This window comes from Hippocampus bargibanti, linkage group LG17 (assembly GCF_051943395.1).
Source record: "Hippocampus bargibanti isolate YZ-2025 linkage group LG17, ASM5194339v1, whole genome shotgun sequence".
NCBI lineage: Eukaryota > Metazoa > Chordata > Actinopteri > Syngnathiformes > Syngnathidae > Hippocampus > Hippocampus bargibanti.
In genome coordinates, this window is record NC_142750.1 from 3,230,577 (window position 1) to 3,253,003 (window position 22,427).

The following is a 22,427-nucleotide window of genomic DNA, read 5'->3' on the forward strand; positions in this document are numbered from 1 at the left end:
CAAATTGTCTTTCAGCTTTATTTCATTGGTTTTCCTCTGTTGTGTTGCTTCCAGATGTGTTTTCATATTTAAAGAACAACCGACAATTTTTTTGTTTCCTAACTGACATCAGAAAACCATTTTATAGCATCTAAAATACCCAAAACACACAGGCTGATATTTTTAGTCAAATGCAAAACACCAATAAAAATGACTTAGTGTCCAAAAACTGCCACAAAATGAGCTTGGAACTGGGCAGATTGAGAAAGGCCCGCCCCCTTGTTTGTGACGTCACAATTGATCACACACTGCCTTGCTCCAGAATCAAAACAATGGCTTCAGAGAGTTCAGATTCGGAGAATATGCTTTCTTGTTACTCATCCGGTTATGAATATAATTCAAATAGTTCTGAAAAGGAAAGCATAAATGTTTGCAATCGATTAAAGAAGTCCAGCAAGCTAGAAAGCTAGTGAGCCAGTTATATAGCTAACTAGGCAGCTAATAAATAGCAAATAGCTAGCTAGCTTTTAGTCATTTTCATCCAAATGTCAAGTACACTCGGTGACCTAGCTAGCTAGAAAGCTAGCTATATAGCTATTAGATATACAGATAAATAGCTTGCTAGCCAGTTAATAAATAGCAAATAGCTAGCAAGCTTTTAGTCCTTTTCATCCAAATGTCAAGTAGACTCGGTAACCTAGCTAGCTAGAAAGTTAGCTGGCTATATAACTAATACAGATATATAGCTTGCCAGCCAGCGAGAAAGCTAGCTACCCAGCCAGCTAGATAGCTAGCAAGCCAGCTATATAGGTAGCGAGCCAGTTAATAGATAGCAAAATAGCTTGCTAGCTTTTAGTCCTTTTCATCCAAACAATGTACATTTAGCTTGATATTCTGGATGAAGCTATTTTCTTTTCTTCTAGATGGCTAAAAAGGTTTTAGCAATTGGGTTGAACTGATGTTTAGACAAAGGCTGATTTAATATTCATTTTATCTGTCATGTTGGATATATACGTTAGTGATGGAGAGGATAAGAATCCCTTTTTCTCATGCTGAATGCATATTTTTTTGTCTCACGACAACTATTTCATACATGTGCAACGTCCTCAAATTTTGCGGTGAATGATCACACATGTTGTACTTACAAAAACCACAAAAAATAGCACTTTAATTATTAAATCAAGCAAGTTTTCTCTTTCATAATGGAATGATGTGAAAGATCTTAAGGTGAGAGTCTGTCTCCTTTGGAGATGAAAAAACCTGAAGGAAAAAAAAAAAAAAAAGAATAGAAGCAAACATTACAAAAACTCAAAAAAATGAGTTCAAAGTGCTCATTCCCGGTTCGGCTCTTTGGCCGAGGTGAGGGAAAGAAGGCCTGGCTCAGACTGGTCCGGGTCTGGTAAGAAAACAAAAAAAAACTGCAGACCAGGTTAAACATTTTCTGCCAATGAATTATTGGCGAATATGGTGAGCGCTGCTTTAAACAACAACAAAAACAACCATGCGCCATATGTCTACAGTAGAAAAAAAAAAAAAAACAGCAGCATCCTTAACCTTCCTCCAACTTTAAACCATGTGAGCCAAAGTCTAAGTTTGGAGTGTTACGGCAAAGTGGTCAGCACAGGCAGTCCATGAATGTCCTGGATGCCATCGTGAAAGTGGTTGGTTCAGTCGCGCTATAGCTTGATGGTGCCGGTAGGCAAACTGCTGTTGCACAGTCTGTAGTAGCGAAGATCGTTCACCAGCCGCTGCACGCTTTGAGTGAAGGACGGCAGGTCCTTTTGTACAGAAAGAAAAATACAAATTGTTAAAGGACAACCGACACTATTTTATTTGTTCCCGAACTGACATCACAAAAAAACATTTTATAGCATCTGAAACACCCAAAACACGCACGCAGGCTGATATTTTTAGTCAAATGCAAAACACCAATAAAAAATGACTTAAAGTGGCCCAAAACTGCCACAAAATGAGCTCGGAACTGGGCAGATTGCGAAAGTCCCGCCCCCTTGTCCGTGATGTCACTATTGGTAACACACTGCCTTGATCCAGAATCAAAACAATAGCTTCAGATTCGGAAAAGATGCTTTCTTGTTACTCATCCAGTTATGAATACGATTCAAATAGTTCTGAAGAGGAAAGCATAAATGTTTGCAATCGATTAAAGAAGTCTAGCCAGCTAGCTAGCGAGCCAGTTATATAGCTAGCCAGCTAATAAACAGCAAATAGATAGCAAATAGATAGCTAGCTTTTAGTCCTTTTCATCCAAACGTCAAGTACACTCGGTGACCTAGCGAGCTAGAAGGCTAGCTATATAGCTAATAGATATACAGATAGATAGTTTTCCCTTCTAATTTTGCCATCAACACGGATCAATACGAAGTTTTCAGACCAAACAAAGTACCCAAAATGCATTGTGTGTCGCTTTCTCGGTCAGGGGCGTTCCTTCAGTGACGTAGGGTGAGGACTCGTCACCAAATCAAAAACAAGACTTCCTGAATATTCAGCGCAAGTCTTAAAACATAAAATCTAGCTATATGCGGTGGAATCTTTGTAAAATACGCTTAGTTGAAGTGATTTGAAGTGATTTTATAAATTATGGACACAACCTGTCCGGAGGCGTCGGTTGTTTCAGGTCGTTCCTAACCTGTTCTATCTTGAAGTTGCGTGCCAGGACAGATCGTTGGTTGGTATCCACGCCCTGGCAGCTGTTGAGGAACTCCGGCATGAAGGCTGAGTAGAAGGCATCAAAATCCACAGAGGCCATGTTGTAAACAGCCAGGGTGATTTCCTCCTGCAGAAGGTCGTGACTTTTGTGGAGGAGGACCTGCAGCAGCACGTTGATGAAATGGAAGAGCATCGAAGTCCGGAAAAGCTTCTAGAGGGTTAGAGTGAGGGTTAGCTGGATGAAGCTAACCATTCGTTCTTAGCATCACCGCTACTGCTTACTCTGTGATACAACTTGTGCTTGCTGTTGAGGGTCTCCAAGTAGGAGAGATTCTGCTTGAAGATGTGGATGTCGGACTGCAGGAAAGACTGGCCGAAAGCCTGTGATGGAGATAGTAAAGCACGGATTGAAACGTAACGATAATAACGAGAGAGGAAGGAATACGACTCGATTTCAACGTGCCGATGGAAAATGGTGGACGATCACGAACATGTTTAAAACGACAAAATTGACGACATGACGGACATCGCTATTCATTTTTTTTTTACCTGCATGGCAGCCGTGAACTGGGCCTCGTTCTCCATGGCGTCTTCGGGGGCTCCTCTTTGGACACTTGTCAGAATGGAAGTTTTGAAAAAATACCGCCAGTTTTGGTGAAGTATTTGGTATAAAAGCTCAAACATCTCCGCTTTGACATCGGGAGAAGATCTCTGTCAAAAGACCAATGGAAAATGAGCAAACATTTACTACTACAGTGATACATTGGCTTACGAAGTTAATTGGTTCCCAGACAGAGTGTGTAAGGCGAAAAGTGTGTATCCCAAAAAGTAATTTCCCATAGGAAACTATTAAAATGAAAATAATCCGTTCCCAGGTCCCCATAAAACATAATTTTCTACTTTCTAATCCTTAAAACTACACAAAATTTACATATTTTAAATATAATAAATGTGCTATGGTATTATAATTAAAGAAATAAACTATACTGTATAATAAAGTCATTTTATTTACCTTTGTGATGGTCGTTGATGGCTTGATGGAATGGAGTGGCCGGTTTCCTCAGCATTAAACGCTTGATGAGGAACGTAGCCTTCTTCTTTCACCATCTTGAGGAATGATCCCTTGGAGGTGCTTTCATTTTACCTTGTTCCTCATCAATTGTGTTCTGTTTAGCTGGGTTGATAGCTTTTTGCATCAAGTGTACAGATGGCACGTGCAGGTTATTTGTGGAGCCTGATTGATGGGATATTTTAACCTTCCAGTCTACACTCTGCTTTCGAACTATCAAAGTTGAAACGAGTCAAAATTTCACTGTTTTCTATCCATTTTCTCACCATTTCACTTTTTTTTGTTTCCAGCTCTGTCGTCTCCCTTTTGTGTGTGTGTGTGTGTGTTTTTTACTCTCTCTCTGTCGTTTGCCTGTCTCTTTAATGTTTAACCCCCCCCCCCCAGTGCTGCGTTCTTGACTAATCACATGGCTTTAACCGAAGACTGGGGGCGGGCAATAGAGGACCGAAACAGTCGGCTGCCATTTTCTTCTGAGGAGAACGGGCTCGTTCGCGAACGACACATCACTCATTGTGGCAGCTCTGTGTGTATCCCAAAAAATAGTTCGTATGCCAAGGCAAATTTTTCATAAATTTAACGTTCGTAAACCGAAAAGTTCATAAGCCAAGGGGTTCGTAGACCGAGGTATCGCTGTCCTACATATGTTACTCCAAAAATGTTGGTATGTAGCATTGTTCGTAACTTGAATGTTCGTAAGTAGGGGAGCATCTGTTTTTTTGTCATTTTAAAATTACATGCATGCCAGTTTTCAAACATTGGTACAATGAACTGACCTCTGCCACAACTGGGTAGACCTGCTCCATGCAGAGAGAGAGAATACTCGGTAGGAAGGGTTTGAAAGCCTGACCGGGTTCTTGGACCACCACCTGGAGGATTTTCAAGAACTTCTGTACCACTCGGCAACCCGCGCTGCCCTCCTGCAAAATACTGGCTGCCAGCTGTTCCCTAAAATATACACAGGACAGACAGCATGGCGTCTTCAGCGGAAAGTCTCGGGACCGTTGGACAGTCTGCGGCTGGATGGATGTGGAACTGTCGCGGCTTGGAATTGAAGCGGATTTATGTGGGACAGGAGATGTCAGAGTCTCTTTTCGTCAAAGGATGCTACATGATGCTTTGTGTTTGCTTTCAACATATAGCTTGTAGCAGACGTGCACATTACACCATGATGTTCCTGATCCACTGGTGAAAAGGACGCTTTGATTCTTTCCGCTTTCATCAAGAACTGCTATACAACGAAGAAGGTGCGGAAAGTGTTTCAGATTGAATGACTGTCTTTTGCCGTGTGACATTATTTGTTATTTTATTGTTTTGACTTCAAAATGGCGCCGCAAGAGTGGTTGCCTTTACAGCAGCTCCTGTATTTTGTTTTTCTACTTCTTCCTTTCCTCTTCCTTGCCTCACTTCCCTGCTGTGAAATGTAAATTTCTCCACTGCGAGACTAATAAAGGCTAATCCAATCCAATCTTTGTTATCAAATGTCTCTCTCTCGTTCTCAAAATATCAACCAGTTAAACTTAAAAGTTTAAAAACCTGGTAAACAAGCTGAGGAATGTGTGGAGGATCTGTCCAGTGAAGGCAACACCCATCTGGACTCGCAACGCCTGAAACAGCGTCAAGAAGAAAGCCAGCATTTCATCCGTCACATCTGAAAGACAAAACCGGACAGTCCATCGAACCATCTTTCATTCCCGCGGCTCTTTGAAACGATATTGTGCCTTATTTTATAATAATAATAATATAATAATAATAATAAATTTCATTTCTAAACGCCTTTCAAAACTCAAGGTCACTTTACAGTCACAGGATAATAGCTAATAGCTAGCTAGCTTATAAGCTAGCTAGCTACCCGTAAGTAACTCAAATAGATATAAAGATAGCTAGCTAGCTAATAGATAGCTAGCTAGATAACAAGCTAGTTAGCTGGCTAATAGCTAGCTGTCTAATAGATAGCTAGCTAGACACCATAAGACAGAGTGCACGGACTACTTCTGTGGACAAGACGCTCCTGAGCCCATTTCAATTAAAAATACAGTAAAGTCTCGTTATATCGATATCGGATATATCGATAGTCCCGGTTATATCGATACTATTTCTATGCACGCACGGAGAAAATTACATGCAAACAGGGTCGGATATATCGATAGTCCCGGTTATATCGATATTTTTTCGGACTCCCTTGAATATCGATATAACGAGACTTTATTGTATTCTATTTGCAAATATTAAAACTTCAACTATGCGCTGTTAATTTGGCCACAAAGGTGGAGGAGGAGAGTGCTGAAAAACTGCACAATATTGGTGAAAGTAAGAGTCTTGTCCACGAATCCAGGTTAAAAAAAAAAAAAGACAAAAGGGAGTTGAGAAAGCGAGATGCACTGACCTGGCTGCTGAATAAACACGGGGAAAAGGCTAAGGGACACTTGGACCGACTCCTGCAAACTCTGGTAACAAATCTGACGAGATTTGGTGGACTCGCCATTGATGCTGTCCACGATGTCTCTCAGGACAGGTAAGGTCTGATGAATCACGGCTTTCACTGATTGAAAGAAAATAAAAGAAATAAAATGATACCGGGGGGTGGGATAAAGTATACAGTGATACCTTGGTTTACGAACTCCTTGGCTTACGAACTTTTCGGTTTACGAACGTTATATTGATGACAATTTTACCTTGGCATACGAACTTTTTTCGAGATACACACGGAGCTGCCACAATGAGTGATATGTCGTTGGCGAACGAGCCCGTTCTCCTAACAACAAAATGGCTGCCGACTGTTTTTGTCCTCTATTCCCCGCCCAGTCTTCGGTTAAAGCAACGTGATTGGTCAAGAACGCAGCAGTGAGGGGAGGTGGTTTAAACATTAAAGAGACAGGCAGACGACCAGAGAGTTTCAACCTTGATAATTCAAAGGCAGAGTGTAGACTGCAAGGTTAAAATATCCCATCAATCAGGCTCCACAAACAACCCGCACAAGCCATCTGGACACTTGATGCAAAAAGCTATCAACCCAGCTAAACAGAACACAATTGATGAGGAACTAGATAAAATTATCACAGACAAAGCACCGACAAGGGATCGTTCCTCGAGATGTACAGTTTATGTCTTTAATTATAATACCGTAGTACATTTATTTTACATAAAATAAGGTATAGTTTGTGTAGTTTTAAGGCTTGGAAAATTAGAAAGCAGAAAATTATGTTTTATGGAGACCCAGGAACAGATTATTCTCATTTTAATGGTTTCCTATGGGAAATTAATTTTTGGGATACACACTTTTTGCCTTACACACTCTGTCTGGGAACCAATTAACTTCGTAAGCCAAGGTATCACTGTATTAAGCGGTAAAAGGGAAAACGACTTACAGTCATGCATTTCGGGTCGCCGCGGGGTTAAGTTGACCGTCCCTCTTAGCATCCGATATTCTCTAGTGAGCGCCGCCAGCATGTTAGCGTGACTGCTGGACCGCGTCTGCCACTGTTGCTCGTTTTCCGATAAATTTGGCCACGGGAGGAGCAGCATGTTGGATAACGCCCGACACACCAGCAAATGAGCCTGCAAAAAAACGCAACACAAAAAAATTAATTGGGTGACTGTTTAAAAAGTTTATGGCGACGGGGGGAGAAGCTGTTTAAATGTCTTCTGATTTTGGTGCTCTGAGGGGCGTTACTGGAAAAGGTGGTGAGCAGGGTGCGGAGGGTCCAGTAGGATTTTCCACGCTCTTGTCTTGATTTTTACATTGCGCAAGTCCTCAAGAGTAGCTAGGGCGGTGCCAATGATTTTTTTTCCCCGTCGTCCTAACTGTCCGTTGAAGTTGGAATTTAAAATAAAACTTAATTATCACACAGTAAAAATAAAATATTTATGACAGTCTAGCTAGCTAGCAAGCTAGCTCCCTAACTATCTATTAGATATCTAGCTAGCTCACTAGCTATCTAGCTAGCTATCATTTGGCTATCTTGCTGGCTAGGTAGCTATCTATTAGCGACTGTATCCTGTGACTGTAAAGTGACCTTGAGAGTTTTGAAAGGTGCTTATCAATTAAATTTATTATTACTGTATTTATTAGCTAGCTAGCTACCCAATTATCTATTAGCTATCTATTAGCAGTCGAGCTGGCTCGCTAGCTATCTACCTATCTATTAGCGACTGTATCCTGTGACTTTAAAGTGACCTTGAGTTTTGAAAGGTGCTTATAAATGAAATGTATTAATATTATTATTGTATCTATTAGCCAGCTAGCGAGCTTTCTATTTATTTGAGTTACTTCCGGGTTGAGTGAACGCTGGCGCGTGTGGCTGCCGCTACTCACCCACAGAAAAAAACTTATGTGACTGTAAAGTGACCTTGCGAGTTTTGAAAGACGCTTATAGATGAAATGTATTATTATTATTATTATTGTTAAAAAAAATCCACCCGGCCGCAGTAAATCAGGAATTTGGAAGTGACTGGTATTCACCTCTAGGGGGAGCCTTTGAGTCCGATTCTCAGTGATGAGGTTAAAGATGTTCTGAACAGCAGGCAGTGACGCCATAAAAACGGGGCGCACCGTCAAGGTGATGGAAACCATTAGATGGCACGCGCACAGCAGTAACTTTTCCGGTACCTGCACACAAGATGGCACCGTGAGAGCGTTTGTCTTGAGAACAGATCCTGTATTTCGTTTTTCTACTTCTTCCTTTCCTTTTACTTTCATCACTTTCTCCATTGCAATAATGGCCGATCCGATCCAATCCCTTCGAAATTGCAAAATGCAAATTCTCATTTAAAACCTTGTTATCTTTGTCAAGAATACTTTGTTTTACATGTTCGTCAAATGGCTCGTCTGTTTAAATATCTATAGGGGTAAATTATTTGAAGGACAACCAGGAAATGTTACCTTGGCAGTGATAAGGGGGCAACTGGCATCGACCGCAGACGTGATGAGATTGACAAACTGGCTCTGGTTTTGACTGTGGACTTCACTGTAGAACTGCGCCAGCCAATGAGAGTAGGCTTGCAAAGCCGCCAGGGCCTGCGCGTGTCTGTAGCACACATAAACATTTGTTTGAAATGTCGCCGATGAAGGTGTTTTTGTACACATTTACACGCTTTGCTTCTTTTTAAATATACTTACACATCAATGAGGTCTGGTTTGAGTACAGAAGGCACAGCGGTTTCCAGGTCGTATAAGCTGGTTTGAGACCCGTAGCAAGTCACCTCGACCAGCCTGAAAAATATGAGTTGAGTTTGTTTTACAAAATGTATCGCAAATTAGAAAGACCTGGAAAAAAAGACATTGGTAATACAAGCAAGAGTTAAATGAAAAAAGTTACAATACGGCTTAGACTTTTTTCCAAGTCAAATACTGTATTTTTTTTGTAGGCGCACCCCAAAAAGCCTTGATTTTCTTCAAAATGGCGACCGTGTGATGGCACCAGAGGGGGAGAGTTTGCATGTCATTTAGCCTCCGAGTCTCTATTCAACATTTTGAATGGATTTCGACTTACGACCATTTCGACTTACAACCGTTTGGTCCGAACTGAACTCGGTCGTAAGTCGGATGTTACCTGTACAGTAAAGTCTCGTTATATCGATATCGGATATATCGATAGTCCCGGTTATATCGGTACTATTTCTATGCACGCACGGAGAAAATTACATGCAAACAGGGTCGGATATATCGATAGTCTCGGTTATATCGATATTTTTTCGGACTCCCTTGAATATCGATATAACGAGACTTTACTGTATATGGAAAAAGTTTGACAATACACCATTCATTGAGGTGCGCCTTATACTCCGATGCGCCTTGTACAGCGGAAAATACGGTAAACAAAATTCCTGTATTTTGTTTTTCTACTACTTTCTTTCTTTGCTCTTCCTTTCATAACTTTGCTGCTGTGTTACTTCCGATTAGACTGAACGCTGGCGCGAATGGCTGCCGCTGCTCACCGGCACAAAAAAATCCAGTGACTGTAAAGTGTCCTTGAGAGTTCTGAAAGGCGCTTAGAAATTAAATGTATTATTATTATTATTAGTATAACAAGCTAGCTAACTAATAGATAGCTAGCTAGATAACAAGTTAGCTAGCTAGACCAAAATTCGGAGCCGCCACAAAAATGGACACAATCCGACTTGAACGGACAGTTAGGACAACGAAAAAAAAAAAAAATATTGGCCCGCCCTAGCTAACTATTTATTCGCTAGCTAGCGTTCTATACATTTGAGCTACTTCCGGGTTGAGAACGCTAGGGCGTGTGGCTGCCGCTGCTCACCCACAGAAAAAAAAACATATCCCGTGACTGTAAAGTGACCTTGAGAGTTTTGAAAAGCGCTTAGAAATGAAAGTTATTGTTATTATTATTCACTAGAAGTTTGGTTTCAAATTTCACAAAATATGTTGCTGTTCCCACAAAACGTAAGCAAAATGACATTCCGTTCCACGACCTGAGCCAATGTGCGCCTTATACACCGGAAAATACGGTATGTTCAAAATCATGTTGACAGAATTCAGAAAGAAAAAAAAAAAAGAGCGTAGAGACCTCTCAACAACTGCAAGGGCGTCAGCGAAACGTGATGCGAAAATCTCCCCGATGAAATGTTCGGCTAAGCGGCCGACGGCTTGGAGGAGCGAGCTGAGGTCCCTGAGAGAGCAGTGGAGTCGACGGCAGTCGTTCTCAGCGGTGATGTTTAGCCTGCGAACTGGAATTTACATTTGAGATTAGGAGTCTGCTAACCGCACGCAATGAGGTCACGGTTTTTCTTACCGGCGCCGGTGGTGACGATAAACTGGCGCAGACCCAAGTACACGTCCAAGTTTTCTTGAAGAATGGGAAACTGAAGTGGGAGAACAGAACAATGGATTGATTGAATCAGGAGGTTGACGGGATATGATCACACCCGATTTGGCACTATATGCTAACTTAGCATAAAATTATGTTATACGAACAATACTTTTTTTAGCTTTGCTGGGGAAGATGTGCTAGAGAGTTGTGTTAAATTCATACTGCCTACTAGATAGCTAATTTAGAACAGATTCTTTACTTACAGACAGTGGGTTTTTTTAGGTGGAAAGAATCTGTTGTAAATAAGACTTTCATTTGAAGTTTTGCCACAAATTTATCTGTGATTAAAATAGATATAGACGATCAGTGACTTAATTGGCTAGCGTTGGTTTAAAGTAACGTATTTTCTTCAACGACTGACATATTTAAAAACCTTTTCCATACATAAGGCGCACCGCATTATAAGGGGCACCTTCAATGAACTACATTTTAAAAGGTTTTCCATACATAAGGCGCACGGGATGATGAGGCGCATAGTTAGCTTTTGAAAAAAATATTTTCTTTTAGGCGTGCCTTATAATGCAGAAAATACGGTATTCTGTAATCTGCTATGCTATAAACTGAGACTGCTGAGTCACCAGGAAATGGACACTTTTTAGAAAGGCCCAACAGAGGATGTACTTCCTGAGGCTGCTAAAGAAGCATAGCCTGCCACAGGAGCTGCTAAGACATTTCTACACGGCAGTCATCGAATCAATCCTGTGTTCTTCATCCACGGTTTGGTTCAGGTCGGCGTAAAAATGGACAAAATCCGACTTCAACGGACAATTAGGACGTCGGAAAAAAAAAATCATTGGCGCCCCCTTCCCTACTCTGGAGGACTTGCACACTGCAAGAATCAAGACAAAAGCGTGGAAAATCCTACTGGACCCTCCGCACCCTGCCCACCACATTTTCCAGCGACTCCCCTCAGGCAGTTTATTAGTGTCCTCCATACTTATTTGTCTTTTTAAGGATGCTACTAGTGCACCGTGTTCTACCGGAGACAAATTACTTGGCCATGAAAGATGATTCCGATTTCTTACCAGAGTCGAAAACGCATGGGATGGCAGCAGCTCCATCACCTTGGCAACAACCTCCAGACTCTGACGCAGGTACTTTTGCCATTCCGTCTGTTGCTATGGTTACCAAAATAGAAGATGTCAAGACACCAGAAACTCCTCTGCGGACATTAAAACTAGCATGGGTCACGCGAGCGTATTTTCTTACATCGTCGTCCAGCGTCTCATCATCCAGTTCTTCTAATTGAACCTGATTGTATCGAAACTGGATGCGATTGAGAACTTCTCTCAACAGAAGGACTAAGGCGTCTTTGTACCTGAACCAAACGGAAGAATAAAAAAAAATCTATTATATTTGACTATCGTCAGGTAAAATAAAAGAGCAGAGGACTTTTTTTAAGGGTACCTGTTTAGGACACTTTCTCTGTCGGCTAATCTGCTTTTGATTTTGGTTGTGAGAAAATCCAAGAATACAGTCCATATATCCAAACAGGAAAAGTAGCCCTCGTGGGTAGGCTAGCGGAAAAAAAGCAAGCGGATTTATTATGAACTGGTCCACATCGGGCGCAAAATGTAAAAAAATAAATGCGGACAGAAGAAGAAAAAAAAACAAAGCCCATTGATGGGAAAATGGCCGCTTACCTGGTTGAAGGTGTACTTGAAGAGCAGGGCGAGAAATTCCACAATCGGAAACTGAGGACTAGACTCGATCCGCCTCAAGTGAACACTGACGAACAGACGCAGGAAATCTGTGAACTTTTCCAAGTAGCTTGAAGAAAACAGATTTATTGAGTTAGCGTATTTATTCGAGTATAACGCACAACATTTTCTACGTAAAAAAAGAACTCACAGTTTGGACGCGCGTTATAAACGAGGCCTGGGAAAAAAAATTTCTCATATACAGGTAACATCCGACTTACGACCGAGTTCTGTTCCGATCAAACGGTCGTAAGTCAAAATGGTCGTAAGTCGAAAGCCATTGAAAATGTTGAATAGAGACCGGTGCCATCACACGGGCGATTGCTGTGTGAGAATGAGATGCTGGCTGGCTAGCCAAAATTGTTGTACGTGTTGCTGGCCTGCTAGCACGTAGCGGTGCCAGGTGTAGAATTAAAATTTAAAAAATAGGGTCTGAAGGTCGTAATAATAATAATACATTAAATTTCTAGGCGCCTTTCAAAACTCTCAAGGTCACTTTACAGTCACAGGATCAGTTTTTCTGTGGTTGAGTAGCGGCAGGTGTCGGACGTTTCACTTCTTAACCAAGAGGCTTCATCAGAAAACAAAGTTTTTGCCGGTACTTTTGGCCACACACACACACACACACACACACACACACACACACACACACACACACACACACACACACACACACACACACACACATATATATATATATATATATATATATATATATATATATATATATATATATATATATATACATATATATATATATATACATACACACACACACACACACACACACACACACATATACACATATACATACATACATACATACATACATACATACATACATACATACATATCGCTGACGAAGATACCTTCTCATATAATGAGAGGTAAAAAAATAAAACAAATAAAGTGTTAGTCTGAAACAAACCTCTCGTCAAGTTCCTGTAGCCGACTTTTGACTGTATGAGCGTTATTTTCTCGAGTGAGCCTCTGTAGAAGAAAAAAAGTCTGCTGGAACATGCGCAACAGGTACTCCTCAAAGTCCATGGGCACGCAGTTCTTGGACACCAGCTCGTTGACGCAGGTCATGGCAAGTACTCCGAGACGGGAACGATCAACTTTGCTCCCCTCGTGATGCCTCCCTTCGCCGTTCGACGAGGGCGGCGGCATCGTCCCGGCGTTGAGTTGCCCGTTCGAAGACGAGGAGGTCGAGGAGATGAAAGACCCGGATGACTTGGCTTTGGCCCGAAGATCGCAGCCGAAACGTGCAAAGTGAAAGATGGATGCCAGCAGAGCGGGCGTGATGTTGATGGACAGCGGAATCCAGCTGAACAGGTGGGCCAAGCACTCCAAAACGAGACAACATAGATGCTGGCTTTCATTGTCCAGTGCTGCCATGGGCTGGCATAGAAGTTTGGAGTACTGACTACCCTGAAACAACGTGCCCAAAAGTTCCACTGCAAGATTGAAAAGACACAAAAAAAAGGGAGACTATTCAACAGAAAATGACAATTGTACACGATTGAAAATAGCAAGAATCAAGACAAAGGCATGGAAAATAACACTGGACCCTCTGCACCCTGCTCACCACCTTTTCCAGCAACTCCCTTTATAATAACAATAACACATTTCATTTATGAGCGCATTTACTTAACTTAAAACCTTATTTACTAATTCCTAGCTATCTATCTAGCTAGCTCGCTAGCAACAGGGCTAATATTTGATTTCTCCCCAAAAATTAATTTGTTCTGTCAAAATAGTTTTTTAACATACATTATATGCCCTCTATTTTATTTATTCATTAAAAAAATTACCGTACATGGGTGGGTGAGCAGCGGCAGCCGGAAATACATTCCTTGTTTGTTCTTCATACTTGGCCAATAAAGATTATTTAAATTCTTATAGTCATAAGCTAACGCTGCTCATTGCGTCTTTGCCGTTTCCCATAATTGGGGATGATCCACTCACCACATTCTCCTGAAGTGGGCGAGGGCGGCGGCGTGGAAGCGATGATGCTGTGCTTGTCCCAGTAAGTCTCCAGGATGCCTAAAAAAATGAGGTCGGTCAAACCTTTTGTTGTTGATGGCATGGAGTGGCCGGTTTAATCAGCTTTAAACACTTGACGAGAATGATCCCTTGTAGGTGCTTTCTCTGCGATAATCTTATCTAGTTCCTCATCAATTGTATTCTGTTTAGCTGGGTTGATAGCTTTTTGCATCAAGTGTACAGATGGCTTGTGCGGGTTATTTGTGGAGCCTGATTGATGGGTATTTTAACCTTGCAGTCTACTCCCCTGACTGCTGCGTTCTTGACCAATCACGTGGCTTCAACCGACGACTGGGGGCGGGGAATAGAGGACCAAAACAAGCTGTCTGCCATTTTCTTTTAAGAGAACGGGCTCGTTGGCGAACGACACATCACTCATTGTGGCACCTCTGTGTGTATCGCGAAAAATAGTTTGTCTGCCAAGGTAAATTTGTCATAAATGTAACGTTCGTAAACCGAAATGTTCGTAAGCCAAGGGGTTCGTAAACCGAGGTATTGTATTCCACTGGATATTGATAGTGGACAGCTTACATAAAGTATTGTACTGTACTACAAACATTTACTGTGCTTCTTTATGGATATCCTGTACTGTGTTCGACTAAATTTGGCCTTAAAAATATTCTTTTGTACTCATACACATGTAAATTTACCAGGGTTCGCTACATCGCTGTTTTTCCATCTATCGCAGGGTAGTCCCGATCCGCACTCACAGCGATAAACGAGGGATTACTGTAAAACGCTAAATTGGGACTTTCAATAGTTTCTGAATCGCCGTAATGGATTTTCAAGTGCTTACCTGTCAACAGTCCAAGCATCGTCGGTACCTGATCCAGCAGCAGTTTACGCAATTCGTCTTTTCTGGCAACACTCAAGTCTTCCCGAGGACACGCTAGTTCCTCCGATGTGGTTTTCAGCATTACCAAGCCTAACTGTGCCAAAGTGGGGGACTGGATCAACTGCAAATCACAACAAAATATACACATTAGAGTACTTGCATAAAATTTCCACAAGATTGCCAAGTCATTTCAAGAAATGACCATTAAATATCACCAAGGCTTACCTGAAGCGTATTCGTAAAGAAATCGTGATAGAACATCGGCCAATCCTGGCGACCGATGTCCACAATGACTTTGCAGAGTTTATTCCGGATAAAATAGGGCACCGATTTGTGATGTTCAAGTAGGAGTTTGGGCAAACAACTGCGAATCTCCATTTTGTCTTGCGATGCTACACCGATCCACATCTTGTTTACAAGATTCTGAAAGTCAACGAGACAGTTAAATAACATGAGAACACCAGGGCGGAATGATTCATCCATTTTATCGCTCTACTTTAATGGACAACCGACATCACTTTTTTTGTTTCCTAACTGACATCAGAAAAACGTTTTATAGCATCTAAAATACCCAAAATACGCAGTATGATATTTTTAGTCAAATGCAAAACACCAATAAAAATGACTTAGTGTCCAAAATCTGCAAAAAAATGAACCCGGAAGTGGCCAGTTTCAGAAGGTCCCGCCCCCTTGCTCGTGACGTCACGTCAGGACGTCTTGCCTTGCTGGAGAATCAAAACAATGGCTTCATATTCAGAGAAGATGCTTTCTTGTTACTCATCTAGTTATGAATATGATTCAAATAGTTCTGAAGAGGAAAGCATACATGTTTGCAATCGATTAAAGAATGTATTCCCTGCCATTTTGAGGCAATAGGGGGGGAAATGTCGCACCCAAAAAGAGGCAGAAAATGGCGACAAAGCTCCGTGTAAGGAATTAATCAGCCCGTTTCCACAGGCTGATTAATTCATTACAGGGAGCTTTGTCGCCCTCTTCTGCCTCTTTTTGGTGCAACACGAAGTTTTCAGACCAAACAAGTACAGCAAAATGCATTGACGTGATGGAAGGACTGCTACAATGTGTCCTTTTTTCGGTCAGGGGCGTTCCTTCAGTGACGTAACGTGAGGACTCGTCACCAACTCAAAAACAAGACATCCGGAATATTCAGCGCGAGTCTTAAAACGTAAAATATAGCTATATGCGGTGGAATCGTTGTAAAATACGCTCAGTAGAAGTCATTTGTAGCCATTTTACAAATTATGGACACAACTTGTCCGGAGACGTCGGTTGTCCTTTAAATTTAAACCACGTGACAGAAAACACAGAACTTACTTCAAATACTGTGAGACTGTACATCATGACATATTCATTCCGGGTATTAGAGAGGAAGAACAAGCAATGGCGCCACGCTCCAGTCTGCTGTGCAAAGTTATTCAGCAACTCTTCTGCAGAAACAAGGAAGTAGTAGTTGATCAACGATAACCACCAAAGGTGGACTGCGACACTTTATTCGAACACGCAGATCGTGAAGGAAGTGGATTACAAAAGCAATGCAAACAATTGTGAAAATAAACAAGCACGCTAAAAAAAGATTTTTAAAACGCATCCGTATTTAAAAAGCTAAAAATGACTTCATCTGCATTTTGCTTATCAATTGCGGGACATTTTTTTTTTTACCACATAGAAAAAAACTGACATTTTTATTGTTAATGTGCTGTTTAATGAGCATAGTTAATCAATAGTCTTTGACTTCATATTGCACGACAATTATAATATTCCCATAATCGTCCATACTAACAAAATGCTCAGATGCAAAGTGCCTTGTACCTATTTCTCGTTTCCTTTCATTGGTTGTGCAGCTGTGAAAGAACTCGGTCATCAAGCTCTCCAGTGCACGCAGCGACGCCTCCTCTGAAGCCTGATAAGGAAACAGAATGTGCAAAATCAAACAAAGAAACTAACGTGAAGTACTGCAAAAACAAAGCCTTTCGAATATACAGTAAAGTCTCGTTATATCGATATTCAAGGGAGTCCGAAAAAAATATCGATATAACCGGGACTATCGATATATCCGACCCTGTTTGCATGTAATTTTGTCCGTGTGTGCATAGAAATAGTATCGATATAACCGGGACTATCGATATATCCGATATCGATATAACGAGACTTTACTGTAATTCTGAAATTTCTGGCATATTCAATTTGCAACCGACTGTGTGGAGTTTGGGTCCCGAATATGCTGTGCATGCACGAGATTACTTTCAGCTTGGATTTCAAATACTCTTCGAGTCAAACCAATACAGTTACTTGGAGTTATTGTACCGCAAGGACGCATTAAGTCGGGGATTTCTGTTTGTAAACGAAATGTTAACGTGCATTGATTGTCACCATCGGGAATGATAAAACAAGGTAGATGTGCAGTTTTTAAAGAGGCGCTCCTGTGGCATGCGGGTCCAAATTCCTCACATGGGCCATAACATGCCGGGGCTCAACATGACTAAGGAAGTGTTTAGATTTGCAAGATGGGCGTCTTGTTGTGGAATGGCCTAAGGAGCGGTCACATACTCATTAATTACCCTGCAAACCGTTACACGACAAACCCGGATTATTCAACCCAACCACCCAAAAACGCACTGTCTTTGCGTAAATAAATTTACCAATTTAAAAACACATCTTGTTGCTTCGTTAGTCAAAAAGAGGCACATATAAGCCACACGTTAGCTCATATCATTAACGGTCGTAGCAGAACATGTTGCACAAATGCATAAAACGTGGGTATATTGTACTTACCATGTTGAGCTGCGTTGGATGTATCCCCCAGTTGTGTTCGTCTCGGATTAATTACTATAATATGACAACATTAAATTACCGAAGCTAGCAAAATTTTGCAGCTAGCGTTAGCTAAAGTGTAGCTCGCTAACGTAAAGGGGATTCGTCATGGTCTGCTCGCTTTGATTCGCGATTTCACGACCAAAACATTGACAATCATTTTGCCCCCCTCAAAAAGAAAACATTTAGTCTCGTTCCACTTGTACTAGTGCTGGATTACCGAGCATGTGATGAAGAAAGCACGCTACGTGCAATTGTTCTACATGATCGTGCGATTTCATTAACCGTTTGTTTTTTTAAACCATTTCTTTTTGGCTGACATTCATCGCTGGTCCCAGCCCTGGAAATCTGTGCAATGCTACTTATCTTTTTTGCGTGTTTCTGGGTCAAATATCGTGACGAGAGCGTAAATTTAGCCAAATGCTAACGTCGCATGGCTAACTCACTAGCTTTTCTAGACGGATGAATGCATCGTTTTCGTTCGCCGTGGTGGTTTGCCAGAGGTAGACATGCTTCCACTTCCAGGGCTGGTGCTCGCGACAACTTGACGTAACCGCCGGTGATTTAAAAAACGTGCAATTGTCCACGTTAAATTTGTTATGCGGGGACAATTTCGGAAGAGGCGCAGCGCGATAGTGCCCGTTCTGTTGTTGGCCCCTTGTACGCTAGGGACGCAGGAATTTGTTTCGATTTAAAAAACTACGCAGACTCCGCCACTTCCTATTTTGAAGCAGAAATCAACCATCCGAAGGCATTGAGTGTCAAGCTACCCGAAGTAGTAAAATCGTCAACATCCTGTATTTCCTTTCAAAGTTATACACTTGAGCTGTTCACGTTACGAATTCTATTCGAACGCAAGTACCAAATCACACTGATGTCATTTGGACCGTTATGATTATTTATATTAATAATTTGACGATAACAAAATAAGCAGTCTCATTTCTTTTAGGGAATATTCTTATTGAAGGCACATTATTTGACATGTACAAGTTTTTTATGAGGGCAAACGTTCGTTTTTTTGTCCCAGACAGAAGCATTTTTTTTACTTTACCCAAACAGACAGAAAAATGACATTGAATAATAATAATAATAATAATAATAATAATTGATGAACACCTTTCAAACCTCTCATGGACACTTATTAATAATAATAATACATTTCATTTATCAGCGCCTTTCAAAACCCTCATGGTTACGTTACAGTCACAGGTTCAGTTCTTCTGTGGGTGAGCAGTGGCAGCCACGTGCGCCAGCGTTCACTCAACCGGGAATAACTCAAATAGATCAAGTTAGCTAGCTTACTAATAGATAGCTAGCTAGCGAGCTAGTTAGACAGCTAATAAATAGCAAATAGCTATTTAGCTTGGTAGCCAGAAACGGTGACCCCCGTTCAACCGGGAATAACTCAAATAGATTAAGTTAGTTGGCTATCTATTAGCTATCTACTAGCATTGATGGCATCAGCCGCCAATTTTCCAAAATGGCGATTTCACGCCATTTTTTTTCATTTGAAATGGCAGCAATCAACAAACGAACAATGGCTCATGTTCAACTGTTAGCAAAAAGTGAAGATTCCATTTTCAATGTCAACTCAATTTTGATGGGCTGCCTGAACAAACCAAATCACTATCGCCGCATACGATGCAGGTCCTGAATAAATTATGTCACGGCAGACCGACTGTCCTTGGAGAATGCCTGACTTAAAAGTCTTTAAAATAGCAATATTTACATCATAAAATAGTTATGTGTGTCATCTTGTATGGGAACCATTTATGATCACTCAAGTGGTGTCTGTCTTGTGAAAATGCCGATCAGTAAACTTGTTAATTTTATCTAGAGTGAGCTGTCTTTGTGCTTTGACGTTGTAAGCCCAGGCTCTGTCCACACCGTGTCCCTCAGTTCTGCAGGGTGTCCAATCAGGGATGGGAAAACGGCCAGCGACCACTAAGGCATCGTCAGGAAGCTCGGCCTCCATTTTCTTCCGCAGTAGCGTGAGCTAAGTGGAGAAAATAAAGCAACGATGGAAAGATAATATTTAATAAGAGTACAACAAATACAACCGAACGCACATTTAAAAATTTACTGATAGTTATAGAAGTCATTTTTTTTGCAATTTTGATTTTAATTGACATGCAATTTCTGCTGTTTTGACTCACCACACTCGGTGCTAAAAACACGGTAATATTCTTGCATTCCGTCAAGTCCACCTGCAAGAAGAGTAGATTGTAAATATGAATCGATGAAGCGGACGAGCATCTCTCAAAAATATAGTTGACATAATATATCTCAAATCACAATAAAAAAATGGTCAAACCTTCCATAAATCTTCTCTTCGGTAGGACACATTGCAATGATGACCTGCTCTCCATGCATGGAAACGGGCCAAGCGAACCAGCCAGGGGTTAAGCTCATAGCCAACAGCAGGCATGAAACCTTGTCGATACGCCTCCAAGACCTTCAATGAAAGATTTTAAAGACAATAATTAAACCTATTTATCATTGGCAGGAGGAAATGATAAGTGTTGAAAACAACAAAAAACTTTGCCTCCTTCTCACTCGCACAGAAGTTACCACTACCACCAGGCTTTTATGAAACATGGTTCACCAATGTTGAGGTATGCTATTAGCTAGCTAGCTAGCTATTTGCTATCTAGTTGATATTTGTGACTAAAGTGACCTTGAGAGTTTTGAAAGGTGCTTATAAATGAAAATTAGCTGGCTAGCTAGCTACATAGCAGGCTCGCCAGCTATCTAGCTGGCTGGTTAGCTAGCTTCCTATCTGGCTAGCAAGCTATCTATCTGTATATCTATTAGCTAATTGGGTAATTTTCTATCTACAGTAAAGTCTCGTTATATCGATATCGGATATATCGATAGTCCCGGTTATATCGATACTATTTCTATGCACGCACGGAGAAAATTACATGCAAACAGGGTCGGATATATCGATAGTCCCGGTTATATCGATATTTTTTCGGACTCCCTTGAATATCGATATAACGAGACTTTACTGTATTTGAGTAACTTCCGGGGTTAGTGAACGCAGGCGCGTGTGGCTGCCGCTGCTCACCCACCCAAAAAATTATCCTGTGACTGTAAAGTGAATGAAATGAAATGGATTATTATTATTATTAATGATTATTTATCATTATTATTAATTATTACGTTTATTAATTAGTATAACTAGTTATTATTATTGATTGCTATTATTATTAATTATTATTATTAGTTCTTCTTTATTATTATTATTTATTAATTGGTATTATTAATTATTATTGGTTATTATTTATTATTAGTTATTAATTATTATTATTATTCAATTATTATTATTGAATTATTATTATTAATATCATTATTAGTTCTTCTTCTTCTTCTTCTTCTTCTTATTATTATTATTATTATTATTGTTGTTATTATTATTATTATTCAACATCATCCCCCTGCCCCCAAGTCCTCTGTAAATCAACCAGATTTGCTGGTATGATGCACTTACAATGCGACCGTCACCAGATCCTAAATCCACAAGAACCCCCTTTCGACCTCTTAGCAATGCCATGACATTGCGCACTTGGGCATGACTGGCAGGTATGTACGGTACCTGGGGGATATATTCAAGAAAAACTGAAATAATATTTATGTCTCAAGCTTATGTACATAATACTACAATTAATATACACAAAGGCTATACCTGTAACCTCAATGGGACTTTACGGAAGCCTGGTTGGAGGACTCCTACCCACATGGTGTAAACGGCGAGACCAGTTCCAACAGCAATCTGAGCAACATCCCAACTTCGGAGTTCCCTTGTCTTGAGCTCAGAAAATGCATCATCCGGGGCATCATCATCCATTTCTGCAAGTATACAGCACAACACTTGTGATGAATATATATCTATATATTTTACAGGTGAAGCTTTAATGGATACACGAGTGAAGCTTGAATTGTTTTGGTTTCAACATGTATGATAAGGTGATGCTTTTAGATTCTGATTCGCGGTATTTTTAACATGCAACTGCAATTTTGGGATCCTAAGATTTGTCACGTCTTCATTTTTCCTCCTTGGATTTTGATACCATATTCGAAGCCTAAAACTTTAGTCACACGAACGGAATAGAACCACAACTATGTATGGAAAGGCAGTAGAAACAGTGAAGATGTACAAACGCGTTAACGTCCGTCAAAATAAAAACTATGATAATAAGTTACCTCAAAATGTGACAAAAACGGTGGCAATCCAGTGCTTACGTTTTTCCCCTCTCTTAGGTTAATATATAAAATTTAAAAAATATGTAAAAAGTAACCCTAAATTTACGCTTATGGAACACATTAATGTTCATATTCATTGACCTCCCTTAGTACGGACACATTAGGAAGGCGGACAAGCCCGCGGGTAAATAACTCCGTCTATGCAACATTTTTTGTTCCGGTACGTTTACGTAACTAAAAGTACAGTACATACAACAATAATAGTAATA

The 22,427-nt window shown here is 40.7% G+C and overlaps 2 protein-coding genes across 3 annotated transcripts; both read right to left on the reverse strand.

Moving 5' to 3' along the window:
* Positions 1-17: 17 nt before the first annotated feature.
* On the reverse strand, positions 18-18,678 carry xpo6 (exportin 6). Of its 2 annotated transcripts, none has more exons than XM_089019083.1 (24): positions 17,914-18,678; positions 16,951-17,041; positions 16,456-16,568; positions 15,349-15,546; positions 15,085-15,244; positions 14,211-14,288; positions 13,171-13,699; positions 12,186-12,270; positions 11,950-12,059; positions 11,752-11,860; positions 11,568-11,660; positions 10,465-10,534; positions 10,240-10,399; positions 8,832-8,924; positions 8,595-8,739; positions 8,175-8,321; positions 7,081-7,270; positions 6,099-6,254; positions 5,249-5,363; positions 4,489-4,660; positions 3,196-3,357; positions 2,929-3,027; positions 2,627-2,857; positions 18-1,757 (listed from the first exon to the last, which is right to left on the reverse strand). In XM_089019083.1, exons 1-24 carry the CDS (start codon positions 17,914-17,916, stop codon positions 1,656-1,658), a joined length of 3,411 nt encoding a protein of 1,136 aa, XP_088875209.1. In that variant the 5' UTR covers positions 17,917-18,678; the 3' UTR covers positions 18-1,655. The 2 variants fall into 2 exon arrangements, with proteins under 2 accessions (XP_088875209.1, XP_088875208.1); XM_089019082.1 differs by having other exon boundaries at positions 12,186-12,312.
* A 219-nt stretch (positions 18,679-18,897) lies between these two features.
* antkmt (adenine nucleotide translocase lysine methyltransferase) lies at positions 18,898-22,334 on the reverse strand. Its single transcript, XM_089018756.1, has 6 exons — positions 22,159-22,334; positions 21,641-21,804; positions 21,446-21,550; positions 20,267-20,407; positions 20,109-20,159; positions 18,898-19,948 (listed from the first exon to the last, which is right to left on the reverse strand). Exons 2-6 carry the CDS (start codon positions 21,800-21,802, stop codon positions 19,733-19,735), a joined length of 675 nt encoding a protein of 224 aa, XP_088874882.1. The 5' UTR covers positions 21,803-21,804; positions 22,159-22,334; the 3' UTR covers positions 18,898-19,732.
* Positions 22,335-22,427: the final 93 nt, after the last annotated feature.